Source organism: Mollisia scopiformis (genome assembly GCF_001500285.1).
Source record: "Mollisia scopiformis unplaced genomic scaffold LY89scaffold_5, whole genome shotgun sequence".
Lineage (NCBI taxonomy): Eukaryota > Fungi > Ascomycota > Leotiomycetes > Helotiales > Mollisiaceae > Mollisia > Mollisia scopiformis.
Genome location: NW_017263585.1, coordinates 507,310 through 520,825, shown reverse-complemented (window position 1 = coordinate 520,825; position 13,516 = coordinate 507,310). Strand labels below are relative to the sequence as shown.

Sequence of the window (13,516 nt, the reverse complement as noted above, 5' to 3'; positions counted from 1 at the left end):
AAATATGGCGCTAAAATATGCATGCATGGACCAAGGCAGTGACTGGAAATGGAAGTCGATACTGGAATGAAGAAGCCTCAACATCAAGGGCCTTCGAGTCTTCCCAGGTCTGTGTAAACGGCGATAGTTATGCGATCGTTGGAAGAATCAAGGTTCGTCTTGACCATACCTCGAAGTTATCTTCACACTGCTAACAAAGTTTCGAGGAAACGATGGGACTTTACAATAAAGCACGCTGTAAGCCTCGATGGCTTGAGGAAATCGCTCAAGAAGGATGGAGATGAGAGCCCGTGTGTAACAGGCCTCCGTTCAGTCTGCTGGAAGGCAAGTTTCGTGTACTGTAACACCACAGACTCTGACAGATACCTATCGTCCAGGCTTTCTTGTTGTTCCAAAGTACCGAGGTCACGGGATGGTCGCGAGCCTTGATAGACTCTCGGAGTGCATACGCCTCACTTCGAGAGCATTTTCTTAGATATATCGAGAATCCAGATGAGCTCGGCTCTGCTCTAGATCCCTTGGACGATGATCAGAACGTGAGCTTGTTTTCTTTCCATTGCATTCTGCATTTACTGAGAGATTCAGTCTCCATGGCATACTTTGAGGAAGGACGAAGAGATTCGAGCCGAAATCTTTCAGGATGTAGAGCGATGTATGCCGGAAGAACCCTATTTTCGAAGTCCAGAAACGCAAAGAATGTTACTAGACATTCTATTCATCTTCTGCAAAATCAACCAAGATGTCGGTTATCGGCAAGGCATGCACGAAGTCCTAGCACCTATTCTATGGGTTGTTGAACAAGATGCCATTGAAAACGCTCCCCAAAAGGATCAGAACTCTGTAATGGAGCAGATTTTGGATGCTACTTATATCGAGCATGATGCATTCACTCTCCTATCCTTGATTATGCGATCAGCGAAATCATTTTATGAGCTAGCGGAGCCTGATCGAAGAGTGAGCACTCCATTAGGAGGAGGCAAAAGCCCAGAGCAGGGCGCTTCTCCTATTGTTGAGAGGAGCAAGCGAATTCATGAGGTTTATTTAGCCAGACTGGATCCTGAGCTTGCGAAACATCTGTCAGACATTGAAGTGCTACCACAGATTTTTCTCATGTAAGTTTTCTTTCTAGAGGCCACAAAAACAGGTAGCTGATCTGATTTAGACGGTGGATTCGACTGTTGTTTGGGCGGGAATTTCCTTTCGATGAATTATTAGCTTTATGGGATACGTTATTCGCAGAAGATCCCGGCCTAGAACTTATCGACATGGTCTGTGTGGCCATGCTTCTGAGGATCCGATGGCAATGTAAGTCAGAACCTAGAAGGTGGCGAATTTCACTAACAGTCATCAAAGTGATCGAGTCAAATTATTCATTCGCTCTAATGCTACTGCTCAAGTATCCTTCCCCAGAGGCTCCAAACGGACCCAAGTCGTTCGCGGATGACGCCACATATCTTCGTGATAACTTCAGTGCCATTGGAGGGGCAAATATAATCAGCAAGTACAGTGGGAAAACACCACCCATGAACTCATCATCATTAAGACCTTCAACACCTCTTGGCCAAGCCCTCAGTCCAAAACGCAGCACGAGGTCCCCGCTACCCAGCCCTGCCAGATTCTTGCAGCAGCAAGGAGGAGTCGAAGCTCTATTTCAAGGAGCCGCCAAAGGTGTCTTTGATCGTGGTGAGAGGCTTGGAATTAATCAAGCCGTCCGCGACGCTGTGGGAGAAGTAAAGAAGAACATGCAGGGTCTGCAGGCTTCACGAAGCAATTCTGGGCGACGAGCACCCTCGGATGCCAACAGATGGTCGCTCGATGAAGGAAAGTCAATTCCATCCCCGAGAGTCACCATTGCCGCCATCAATGCACGAAACCAACAGTTAGCCGTCATGCTTGGGCAGGCCATGATCGATCTTCGAGCGGTGTCCGTTTCACCAGATGGCAACACAGACAAGTACGTGAAAGCGATAGACCTTGCGATAGCAAAGGTTGAATTTGTAAAAGTTTACCTGGAGGACTCAACCATCCCTCTGCCAGAGGATGCCTCACATCCCACTCAATCGCCTCCACTCCCAACCACCACCCCACAACCCCCACCTCCAGATCCTTTACAAGTCACAACGCCTAAGCCGCCGGGCTCACCATCCTCAAATCCAGCAGCCCAAAACACAACAGTTGTTGCGGACACGCCACTTCAACCCAGCCCAATTCCAGACCAATCTTCCAAGCCCGAGCCTCCCCAAATAGACCTGCCAGAAGAGGTGCTAAAAGACATAACTCAACCAGTAGAGGGAGGCTTAGCAATCCGACCGAAAGCGCCTGTGCCAACCAGATCCAGCATTGCACAATCAAGTTTTTCATGGATGCTGGAACCAGATGTCTCTCTAGGCTCTACTCATAAGTCCTCACCTCCTAAATCCGGATCTCCATTCCTCAAATCTAGTAGACGACCGACTTCGGGGCCGAACAGAGAAAAGGCCGCTTTCCTTTTTGGTGAAGACGGAGGAGAATCCAACATGAGCGTTGGCAGGCTACCTTTAGGCAATGTGGAGGAGGGTTTCAACTTAGGTACCATTAAAGGCCACAATACGGAGTGATGGGGGGAGACGTAATGGAGCAGGTTCCATGCAAAATGATACCCAACTTTTTGTCAACCATATCTTGACTGGCTCAAAGCTTACCCCACGAAGGATGAAGAGCGAGAGATGTTGTGCAGCAGTCATGTGTTTCGATTCCGAGTGGATTCGCCGTGTGCCATGGGGAGCAATCCAGCACAAAGATGGTGTGAACGGATGAGACTGGAGTAGGTCTGCAAGCCCTGGCTGGCGTGTGAGCATGTGGGTTGCGGCCGTGTTGCTGAAAGGTGAGGAGGCTACTGCAGAAAATCCATGCTCATCCCACGCAGACAAATGCAAGCTACTGCATCAATCCACCACATCCTCTGGGACACTCAGATGTGATAAGCGACCGGACGATCCGTTGAGGATTATGACCAAGCTGTGAATCTAAATTTGAATTGTGTCTGTGTTTGCTGAGCGTGAATGGAGATATTTCCTTTTTCTTTCAATAGTGGTATGTTCCACAGTCTTGTAAAGTCGACCGTCTGATAGGCGATCGTGGAGAAAGCAATACCCCTCATCCGGATCAAATCCGTCGTTCAATACATTGAAAAGGAAGGGATTCGCATGCTGGTTGGCTGAAAATTGGGAGGCTGCCGCGAATCAGCGGTGCAGAAGGAGAGAAATACTCGTGATTGCTTCAAGCTGGCCATTCTGGCCGCGTCTTTTCATGCTCGTGCATGAGCCCTTCACTTTCTGCGTCTCGACTGGCCATGCAATTTTGCTGCCGGGGTCTGATAGTGGATCGGTCGGCCTGGTAAGCGAGCGACCGTCCCCGCCATGCTAGCGCAAATCGCACCTGCCCAGAAAGAAGCTCTTTCATTCTTTTCAAAACAGTCCCTCTTACCTTCTTCCTACCGACTCACGCAACGACTTCCTCTGGTACTCTTCTTCGTCAATCACCACTCCGACTCCCATCCATTCCTCATATACCTCCCTCCTCTTCCAATCCTCCTCTACCTCTTCCACTCTCCATCTCGTCGACCTCCTCGCGCTTTGTCGCGTTTCTTTTACATCCGCTCCGACATTCCGACTCTACCCACCCCCACTTACTTTTCGACTTTGAACAATCGCCATCTGCGCTCTTCTAGATTGTTCTTCTTCAATAGTAAGTCCCAAGCTCTTTTCTGCTCTTGTTGTGTCCTGGATATCTACCCCGCGAATGGGGTTCGCCTTTGCCCCGCTCTCGCATATGATTTGTGATTTTCAATGCTGATGCGCATGTCTTGCAGGCCCAGTGACCATTCCTGTCACCACCCTACTTCTCAAGCAACTACCCAATTGCACCGAGACAAAGAATACTCTTCTTCCCAACCATACACTCAGGATGTCTTCACCGCAAGACAACAGAGACGGTGGCGCACAAGGCGACGAGCTAAACGATAGCATGAACAATCTCCATGTTGGCGACGAGGATCGCCTAGGACCTGATGGCCAACCTCTACCCAAGACCGATGAGGAGTATGCTGAGTCTCAACTGACTCTTCGTGCTATTGTATCTTCCAAGGAGGCCGGTGTCATCATTGGCAAAGGAGGCAAGAATGTAGCCGACCTTCGCGATGAGACTGGGGTCAAGGCAGGTGTCAGCAAGGTCGTTCAGGGTGTTCATGACCGCGTTTTGACGATCGCTGGTGGTTGTGAGGCCATCTCAAAGGCTTATGCCATCGTAGCCAAGGCCCTTCTTGAGGGCGCTCCTCAGATGGGCATGGGAGGAGTGGTATCGAATAATGGCACCCATCGTGAGTATATCCAGGCACGCGTTTGCATAGAACATCACTGATCTTTAAAACAGCCATCAAGCTCTTGATCTCTCATAACCAAATGGGCACCATCATTGGCCGACAAGGTGGTAAAATCAAGATGATCCAGGATGTCTCCGGAGTTCGCATGGTTGCACAAAAGGAAATGCTGCCACAATCAACCGAACGAATTGTTGAGGTTCAAGGTGGACCAGATGGTATTCAGAAGGCCGTCTGGGAGATCTGCAAATGCTTGATCGATGACTGGCAACGAGGCACCGGAACCGTCCTCTACAACCCAGTTGTACGAACCCAACCAGGTGGTGGTCCCGGAATGAATCAAGGTCTTGGTGGTGGAAACGAGCGCGGCAGTTATAACAACAACCGTGTCACCCGCACTGGCAACGGAGCCGACTTCAGCGAAAATGCCCCAAGATCTTATAACAACCGTCGATCAGACTCTGATGCCGGTCAGCGTGGACCTCCAACCCACGACGAGAACGGCGAGGAGTTGCAAACCCAAAACATCAGCATCCCTTCCGATATGGTTGGATGTATCATTGGTCGAGCTGGAAGCAAGATCAGTGAAATCCGAAAGACTTCTGGTGCACGCATCAGTATTGCTAAGGCTCCTCACGATGATACTGGTGAGCGTATGTTCACTATCATGGGCAGCGCCAAGGCCAACGAGAGCGCCTTGTACCTTTTGTACGAGAATCTCGAGGCTGAGAAGATGCGCCGCAGCCAAGGCAATCCCCAGGAATAAGAAGCTATCCTAATTCTGGACTTCTCTTTTTCTTTATATGCGGGCAAATATTCTAGGTTCTCCAGATCTGACTTGCCGCAAGGCTGATGCTGCGATGAATCTTCGGAAGTCTGCAATGATTCTCTAATGGACCGTTTTCCCTTCACACAAAAGCGTTGGCTTCTTTTTACGAAATTTCTTTCTTATGACGGACTTTAACGAATTTACGGTCACAGCAGCACCTTCAGGTAGCGCCTCTCAGCTGTTTTCCCCCTCGATATTGACACAGACGATTCGCCTTGACACTTAACAACTCGAGACACCGACACCCTGTTTCGATCATTTCTGCCAACCCGACGTCCTTCATCGAACGCACGAGAATCGCCCTAATCTCGTCATTCATGCGGCTATGACCAAAATTCTCATAAAGTCACGAATCACGACCCATCAAACTCTTTTGCCTCCACCACCAGATACCTACTGGACATCCCCGACACTCGTCAACCTCGCTCTCTCAAATCTCGATCCCCACTACACCGAAATAGCCGTTACTCAGTTCATCAATTGCCCTGTCTACAGTCGTCATGTCGACACGTCTCGATCTTCGGAGGAGATTTAGGTGAAGGATTTAGACTTAGACTTGGCAACATGAACAATGAACAAATCTGACCATGCAGTCTTTTGGCCTTCTATCATGATCTCGAGTGACCGATGTGACCGATGTGACCAATAGCCTTCACAAAATGAACCAATTGGTTGGACAATTTGATGACACAGGACTTCAGCCTTTATACATGAGCCCACCAGCACAATCACAAAACCAATTGACAATAGACTTTGACATACCACTAAGCCAAGTAATGTCTACCAGGTATATCATTTGAACATGATCTAACATTCGATGGAGACCAGAAGTATCTGACTAACAGATCCCACTACGCCCGCAAATGCTGCAATCAACCACCCCTCCTCCATGTAAACATAACGCCCAATTCCTCTTTCCCAACACACATCTATCCTCTCCCACCATTATAATCCGCGCCCCCAGCTTTCCGCAACCGCACCACAATATCATCCTCTTTCAAATCCGACTTCTCCCTCGCATCAACCTGAATACTATGATGCCCCAAAACCCTCTTCACAGCCCCACTCTCAATACTCACCCTCGCTTTCCGCATCACCTTGGTCCCCTCGCCGATCCAGATCACCATCACGAACTTGACCCGCTTGCTCTCGGTGTCATTGGCGTATTCTACCCGCACGTAGGCATATTGTGCTTGTGAGGGGTCCAGTTTCTCTGCTAGTTCGGAGATCCCGCCAGTCCCGGTCGAGGAGAGGGTTAATTTGTCGCCTACGGCCGAGGCGTAGGATATGATGAGCCAGTTTGTTTCGTCTTTGTCGGAGCGGACGGCGTCGTAGGCGGCGAGGATTTCTGGGGAGTCGGCGCCGGACATTTTGAGGGATGGATTGTATGTAGCGGGGTTGGAGTGGTGGGGTTGCGGATAGAGATTGAGTGTTGAATTTACTTATAGGTTGCAAAAGTGAGGTTTGCTTTTTGGACTCCGAGAAAGAGGTTGAAGGTAAAATGGAGGCAATTGAAAGGAAGGGCAGACTTCAGGATTCAAAGTCGCAAGCTGTGCGTATCAGCCTCCGACGCAAGTCGAACCGATAGCCTGCCGCTCCTCACCGACTGATCCGCGACCGGAAAGGGAAAGGCGTCAGGGTCCGCGAGTCTATTTCTTGTGGACACCTTGTTACTCGAAAGATCAGCCTTAGATCACCAGCTTTCTTGTCTCCCTCATTATTTTGCTATTGCGAGTCCTTTTCTTTCTTATCTACATTCGCGGATTTCTTCAGTCGTTCATTACAGAGTTTAGAAGTAGATATGGCGAGAACGAAACAAGCTACGCCGTTGAGGAGAGAGCCTTCTAGTGAGTATACTAGCAAGGCTGATGGTTATGGGTCACCGAGTCGCAGTGCGAGGAATTTGGATAGGGAAAGCAAGAGTCTGTTTCCTACGAAGGAGGATGCCAATGGAAATGTGGTTCGACCCATTATACCGCCCGAGACGAAGAAAGATGCCGGAATTCTGCAGCTCTTGTTCGCAGTTGGTGGAATCTATGGTTCCTTGTATGTACATCCACCTATAGCGCCAGATTAACTTTCTAATATCGTCAACCATAGTCTCACATGGGCACTTCTACAAGAACGACTCACTACCACGCCCTACGGCCCCGAAACATCTCCAGAGAAATTCAAGTTTCCCGTCTTTCTCAATACGGTACAATCGCTCTTCGCAGCTTTGACAGGATATCTCTACCTACGATACGATACTCGAGGCAAAGCCACCTCACCCATAATACCCAACCGACGCATCCTCATCCCTCTCCTCCTCGTAGCCATAACATCCTCGCTCGCCTCCCCGTTTGGCTACGCATCACTGGCACACATCGACTACATTACCTTCATCCTCGCCAAATCATGCAAGCTCCTCCCGGTGATGTTCCTCCACATCACGCTCTTCCAGAAACGATACCCGCTGTACAAATACCTGGTCGTCCTAGCCGTTACCTCTGGTGTAGCAGTCTTCACCCTCCACGCTGGATCTGAAAAGGCACATAAGAAACCCTCGAAAGCGACACTGAATCCAGATAGGAATGTACCATGGGGTCTCCTCCTCCTGGGTATCAACTTGCTGTTTGACGGCTTGACGAATACGACGCAAGATTACATTTTCCAGACTTTTCAACCATATAAGGGACCACAGATGATGTGTGCAAACAACATTATGATGACGATCCTCACACTGATTTACCTGACATTAAGTCCGTATCTGGTACATACAGGCATTGGCGAGTATCTAGGCATGGATCTCGCGTCTGGTGGTGGAGGCGAGTTCGCCGCCGCATTAGGATTCATGAAGAGGCATCCAGGCGTCTGGTACGATGTCCTAGGCTTTGCAGCTTGTGGTGCTGTCGGACAGGTGTTTATCTGTTAGTTGTCCCTCCTCCTCCCATTAACTACCTAAAAACCCCTAACCATTTCACCTCACAGTCTACACCCTCTCAACTTTCTCCTCCCTGCTCCTAGTAACCATAACCGTAACCCGCAAAATGCTCACCATGATCCTCTCCGTCGTCTGGTTCGGGCACACCCTCGGCGGCAAGCAATGGATGGGCGTTGGCCTAGTATTTGGCGGAATTGGAGCCGAAGGTGTCATCCAACGAAGAGAGAAAGCAGCTAAGGAGAAGGCAAAGTTGGCTTCTTCTTCTAGCAAGAAGGAGCTATGAGCAAGATATGAGAAAAACAGAGAAAAGAATTGGCATATTGGCATAAAAGGCGTTCATTGGGCGTTGATACATACCATTCCATCATCTAGATAGATAGGCTACGATACAAATAAGAAATTCTAGAATAACAGCTCCCTAAATTTGAACGTAAACGAAACTCGAATTCGGTACCTGTACTAGTACCTAGCCTCGAAGCCGCATGCGTCGGCATACATACATCAACAGTCGTCGTAAGCCTAATCCCTCCCGCTCCCATGACATATCCCTCAAATCTCCAGATCATCGTCCAACATAATATCAAAATCCTTATTCCCCTCATATTAATGATTCAATGTTCGGGAAAATCACATAGATTGGAAATTCCCTCGTTGGTGTTGCACGAAACCCAACTCCCGGCTTTCCCACAGTCCTGCAGATAATCCTCCAGGACTTTTGATGAACTTTTTGTACGTCCTTCCCGATCCGCTCACCTGGAACGCAGTCACTTTCACAAAGACCTACATTTACGCCCGACTTGACTTCACTTAACTTTCAACACGCAAAAGATAGATAGCGGACGGGGTATTCATCGTTTCCATTTCTCATTCACTCTTCTCGCTAGAGCCTTCTCTTCGATAATCCTCTGCCTATATCACTCTCGCTCTTCATCCCTCCCTTATCCATCCGGTCCTTAATCATTACATTTTACACTTGAGAGCGATCTACTCCGAATCCACGATCGAAGTCCATGGATGGAAGACCAGCCCACACCCACGCGCGCAGATAAAAAGAAAATATAAAAACGCCAACCGATGCAACGCCTGGATAGTTGTTCCCTTCATCGTTATCGACATCCACAGCATGTATTGCTTGCAAACGCCCGATGATATAAAAAAAAGGAATAGTTTGCTGTCCCCAGTTTCAAATGCCCCTGAACCATGAACCGGATCAAAGTGATGCGGTATAGATGCAAATTTGCAGCTCCATATAGTCCAAATCGCCTACCCATCCTGATTATTGGATTTGTGGTTCCTTCAAATCAAATGCCTTCTATTTACTTCGTGTTCATAGGAAATTGTCGATGGACCGCGTTATGGGAGCCTCACCTTTCATTGGTGGGCTTCTTGGGTCGTCATCCACGGCGAGGGAATTTCGGAATACTGAAGGAGGTGGGAAGAAGGACGATCGTGGAAACTCGAAAGCTCGTGGAGAAAAGAGTTCGGGTGTGGGGGCTTCTTCGCGGGTGGAACCAAAGCTGCGTGAGAAGTCATGCATTGGGTTGGTAGTCATTTCCGTCAATCGCGGTGACAGTAAGTCTTCCCATTCATGGCTCCTCTGACTCCTCTGAATCGGTTGATGGCTAATCGACATACCACCAAAGCCAAAATCGAACGCACTCAACCGCTCGACGGCTGAATCAGTCGGAGGTACTGACTTTTCGTCAGCCTTAGCAACAGCATTGTCGCGAGCCGAGATGCTGGGTGTTGAGTTTCCTCGAGCTCTTGAAGGTGTTGGTGGTGGTTCTACGCCATCAGCTGATAATGTTGGCCTGTGCTTCACTGTGGGTTTCCGGGCAGCATTACTCTTCTCCAATTTCTTTGCCTCGATGACCTTTTTGAAGTCGTTCAAAGAGAAAAGGAGGGACATGTTAGGATTCACCCAGCGTGATTTCGACTGTGCAAGCGAATATGCCTCGTTGGGCCCCAACTCTTGGTTCATGTACATATGGTATGCAATGATCAGAGTTGCTGATCGACTTGCACCTTGTTGACAATGCACAAGAACACGCTTTCCCTCCTTCGTCCTCGATTCGATTGTTTGGCAAAGGTCCCACAGTTCATCCTTCACATCAGTATTGTGATCCCAAGGTACATGTATATACTCGGGCACCTTTTTGTCTGGCGCAGGCTTGGGCGTTGTAGGTGATGATTCTGTTGAGCCGGATGGCTGGACCTCGAAAGCTGTCTTGAACGACATCATCGAAATGGCTGTATCAGGAGCTATGTCACTTGTGTTTAGAATATTACTCGACGGTTCTGATGCTGCTGGTTCCGATTCTTTCGATGTCTTTTCTTCATCTAAAGCCTTGAATGGATTCTTCACTTCTCTTGCAACATTTATGATGACGTCGAATTTCATAGCTTCTTCGAGTTTCGGTTCTAGGTAGAGATGAACACTGGGTTCGTGCATCAAGATTGGCCCCTCCGGATAGGAAGGAGATTTTGCGTCTTCTCCGGAATGTGGCCGATCAAAAGAGTCACCACCAACAGCAACACCTGGTATCCGGGTGGCCATTTGAACACCAGCAGGGGCTTCTTGTACATCTTCGTCGATGGTGAATGTATTCATGGCAAGGTTCGATTCTTTGAATCTCGAAGCGCCTAGTGGAGGCTTTCTTTCACCGAATGTCATGCCACCACTGGGCCCAAAGCCTGGTGTCGACAATATTTGTGGAGACGAAATCGAGTGCTTGAGACCTCGTCGTTGCATCATGCTTGGTACGGATGGTGATCCTGGTGCTTCCAAATTCAGCGAGACGTTGTTTGCAGCACCTGTGTTCAAACTCAAAAGACTTGGTTTCCGTCTTCCCTTCAGTGTCGGTGGCTTTATAAATGATGGCGATGAGGGTTCGGAGCCTTGATTTAAGCTATCAACACTCGAGTTCAGATTCAAGGCAAGACTTTTGGGATTCTTCGATTTCCGGGGTGAAGGCGATGTCATGGGTCGCTCATCGCTAAGAGGTAATCGCAGCGGGTTTGTGTCTACCATCTTGAGATTTTGGAAGGAATCTAAACCACCGAAGGTCGTTCCAGAGAAGGAAGATAATGGGACAAGGGTTATTGGAGACTCTGGTGACGAGCTGGGAGATGGATCTGATAATGATGACGAGTCTATGGTAGATATTGTTGTTGTAGGTGATGAGTCGGTTGAGTCTGAAGCTTGAGTCGACGTGCTTTCTCGGTGCTGATGTGAATGTATTTGAGTGTGGGCGTTTTCAGTATCCTCTTCTGACTGTTGTCTCGACTGTGTCTCTTTGATCGTATGTAATGATCCCGATAGTTTGGGAGGATCCAGCGCGACACTATCTGATGATGGCTCCATATCATACACCGACATGAACGACGGTATGTGGTTCTCATACATTCTGGGACCGGCTGCTGACGGCATCTTGGAAGTCTGACACTGCGAATACCCTTTCCTTTCTGTTGCCTGCACCAGAACCCCGTCTGCTCGTTGTCTGGATTTCCTTGCTCGATGCTCGATCGGACACGATAATGTTGTCTGCCGGTGAGATAGTGGAGTATTCGCGACTGCGCTGAAAGATCTCTTCAAGGTTCGAGTATTAGCATTTGAAATATCTGACAACGGAGCCATCGCAGGACCGCTGAGATCTGCAATGACTATGGAAGGAATGTTCCTGTGAAGACATGATCTCTGTTCAGACATGGACCAAATACAACCGGGGTGTTGCCAGACACCAACGGGTTGCATGCACTTTGTTCAATTCAGAGATAGATGATCCGCAACACAGTGTATAAGAAATAAGAGACAAGAGTGATAGAATGAAAGGATAGTAATTACCAGGTCCTCTGCGGCGCTTCGGAGCCGGCTGACCAAATGGCAGACTTCGAGCTTAGCGCCGCAACAGTGTTCGAGTCGATGCGCCTGGCTTATTGAAAGGCCAAATCAGGGTCGATAATTCCCAGGATATGCTCGAGTAAGGCTGCAATGAAGTATGTTTGAGGATTGGTGGGCAATCACTGCCACAAAGGATGCTCGAGACCAGCCTCAACAGCCAACCTAAATGTGTGTCGCAGGGCAGCACAGGCGAAAGTTGCCGCAATTTGACGTTGTACGGAGTGCCCGTGATTGAAATCTCCTTGTCGCTGATGGACTTCGCCCCGCTGAGCCCTCGAGTTGTCGCAAAGGATGAGGACAAACACCGAAGGGCAAGAAGACGACGAGAAGACGACGACGAAATGGAAAATCGAGGTTCAAGACGAAGAGACAGAGAGTCTCGACGGGGTTTGGCGACTCCCCAAGGGTTGTTGGCTCTTACTCTGCATGCAGCCAGTCAGAAGGCGGGACAAAAACGCAAGATGCTAAATATAGTATCAATACCGAAAGGTGAAGGGTGAAAGCGCCTAAACCGGGGCGAATGAGGAGCGAAGAGAAAGATTGACTAACCGACGATCCAAAGAAGGGTCGAGAGCAAATCAGCAGCTGCACTCGATTCCGGGAATCAATACACGCCTCCCGCTGCGACTGGCCGTTATGATCTGGCGTGTGTGTGGTCGGTGGAAGGTGTAGGTGTGGGCGTGTGCTTAGGGATGTTGGTGATCTGGGTCTGAAATTGTCCAACTGCTCTCCTGCGCGCATTCCACCAGGGACAACAAAGAACCTTATATGAATGACAAGGAAGACGACTGGCTAAAAGCGCCAAAGACTCGAGGGGTCGAAGGAATTATCGATTACGGAGTGTGCGAAGGTGTTGGGAGACGAGGGATTGTGGTTTCGCGTTGTGTTTATGTATAGATGGCCGGGTCGTGATTGCCCCAAATCCGCTTTCCTGCTTGACGGGACCAGATGAAAATAACAATAGACAAACAAATCTGCGGCTGTTCTTTCCCGTCCCAGAATATGTTGCAACGATCTGCTCCGCTCGAGTATACTTCGTCCAGAGGGTTGATCGGCCGAGGGAAGGAAATGCTGTTGCAGTACTTTGCGACCGGTAACTTCAAGGGGAGTGCGTCTGCTAGCAATTGAATGCAGCACAGGTGGTAGAGGAAGCCTCTTGGCAGAGTTTTGAACTTAGAGAATCATCCCTTCTCGAGGATCTCAACTAAAACGCAGGCTAGAAGAGGAGAAAAGAATTGGAATGCTTGTGGAAAGATTGTTGACTTGAGTGATTGATGGGTTTGGAAATGTGCGTGCCTTGCCGTGATGTTGATGCCTGGCTCCCTTGATCACCTCGCTACCATTGGCAGACGGACGACCAAGGGTCCTGGCCATCCTGAAACGCTAGTTTTTCTGCTCTTTGCCTTTGCAGCAGCAATTTTGATGGCAAACTCGCGCCCACGCCCATCATCTATTTCGATACCTACCTACACAAGCATGGGGAGAACGACAAGACGCGGAGATGAG

The 13,516-nt window shown here is 49.0% G+C and overlaps 6 protein-coding genes across 6 annotated transcripts; 4 read left to right on the top strand and 2 right to left on the bottom strand.

Annotated features, from left to right (window-relative positions):
- Positions 1 to 70: 70 nt before the first annotated feature.
- On the top strand, positions 71 to 2,597 carry LY89DRAFT_715335 (RabGAP/TBC; the record flags this gene model as incomplete). The annotated part of the gene is made up of 6 exons (XM_018218198.1): positions 71 to 152; positions 207 to 324; positions 378 to 536; positions 586 to 1,112; positions 1,163 to 1,305; positions 1,345 to 2,597. Exons 1-6 carry the CDS (start codon positions 130 to 132, stop codon positions 2,595 to 2,597), a joined length of 2,223 nt encoding a protein of 740 aa, XP_018075403.1. The 5' UTR covers positions 71 to 129.
- A 1,348-nt stretch (positions 2,598 to 3,945) lies between these two features.
- On the top strand, positions 3,946 to 5,123 carry LY89DRAFT_578196 (putative RNA-binding protein rnc1; the record flags this gene model as incomplete). Its single annotated transcript, XM_018208931.1, has 2 exons — positions 3,946 to 4,357; positions 4,411 to 5,123. 2 exons carry the CDS (start codon positions 3,946 to 3,948, stop codon positions 5,121 to 5,123), a joined length of 1,125 nt encoding a protein of 374 aa, XP_018075402.1.
- An 822-nt stretch (positions 5,124 to 5,945) lies between these two features.
- Positions 5,946 to 6,729, bottom strand: LY89DRAFT_681672 (cofilin/tropomyosin-type actin-binding protein). Its single transcript, XM_018214348.1, has one exon. The coding sequence runs from the start codon at positions 6,554 to 6,556 to the stop codon at positions 6,116 to 6,118; it is 441 nt and encodes a 146-aa protein (XP_018075401.1). The 5' UTR covers positions 6,557 to 6,729; the 3' UTR covers positions 5,946 to 6,115.
- A 106-nt stretch (positions 6,730 to 6,835) lies between these two features.
- Positions 6,836 to 8,525, top strand: LY89DRAFT_715332 (UAA-domain-containing protein). The gene is made up of 3 exons (XM_018218197.1): positions 6,836 to 7,232; positions 7,287 to 8,095; positions 8,157 to 8,525. Exons 1-3 carry the CDS (start codon positions 6,988 to 6,990, stop codon positions 8,390 to 8,392), a joined length of 1,290 nt encoding a protein of 429 aa, XP_018075400.1. The 5' UTR covers positions 6,836 to 6,987; the 3' UTR covers positions 8,393 to 8,525.
- Positions 8,526 to 9,073: 548 nt separating this feature from the next.
- On the bottom strand, positions 9,074 to 11,970 carry LY89DRAFT_423912 (uncharacterized protein). Its single transcript, XM_018207425.1, has 2 exons — positions 11,954 to 11,970; positions 9,074 to 11,696 (listed from the first exon to the last, which is right to left on the bottom strand). Exon 2 carries the CDS (start codon positions 11,537 to 11,539, stop codon positions 9,437 to 9,439), a length of 2,103 nt encoding a protein of 700 aa, XP_018075399.1. The 5' UTR covers positions 11,540 to 11,696; positions 11,954 to 11,970; the 3' UTR covers positions 9,074 to 9,436.
- Positions 11,971 to 12,110: 140 nt separating this feature from the next.
- Positions 12,111 to 13,155, top strand: LY89DRAFT_681669 (uncharacterized protein). Its single transcript, XM_018214347.1, has 2 exons — positions 12,111 to 12,474; positions 12,560 to 13,155. The coding sequence occupies exons 1-2, from the start codon at positions 12,145 to 12,147 to the stop codon at positions 12,680 to 12,682; spliced, it is 453 nt and encodes a 150-aa protein (XP_018075398.1). The 5' UTR covers positions 12,111 to 12,144; the 3' UTR covers positions 12,683 to 13,155.
- Positions 13,156 to 13,516: the final 361 nt, after the last annotated feature.

Excerpts from the sequence above, each read along its gene's own strand:
- LY89DRAFT_681672 (XM_018214348.1), bottom strand. The coding sequence starts at position 6,556 with ATGTCCGGCGCCGACTCCCCAGAAATCCTCGCCGCCTACGACGCCGTC.
- LY89DRAFT_715332 (XM_018218197.1), top strand. The coding sequence starts at position 6,988 with ATGGCGAGAACGAAACAAGCTACGCCGTTGAGGAGAGAGCCTTCTAGT. Across the intron at positions 7,233-7,286 it reads GGTGGAATCTATGGTTCCTT|TCTCACATGGGCACTTCTAC; the intron begins GTATGTACATCC and ends CGTCAACCATAG. Across the intron at positions 8,096-8,156 it reads TGTCGGACAGGTGTTTATCT|TCTACACCCTCTCAACTTTC; the intron begins GTTAGTTGTCCC and ends TTCACCTCACAG.
- LY89DRAFT_423912 (XM_018207425.1), bottom strand. The coding sequence starts at position 11,539 with ATGCCGTCAGCAGCCGGTCCCAGAATGTATGAGAACCACATACCGTCG.
- LY89DRAFT_681669 (XM_018214347.1), top strand. The coding sequence starts at position 12,145 with ATGCTCGAGACCAGCCTCAACAGCCAACCTAAATGTGTGTCGCAGGGC. Across the intron at positions 12,475-12,559 it reads CGGGACAAAAACGCAAGATG|CGACGATCCAAAGAAGGGTC; the intron begins CTAAATATAGTA and ends AGATTGACTAAC.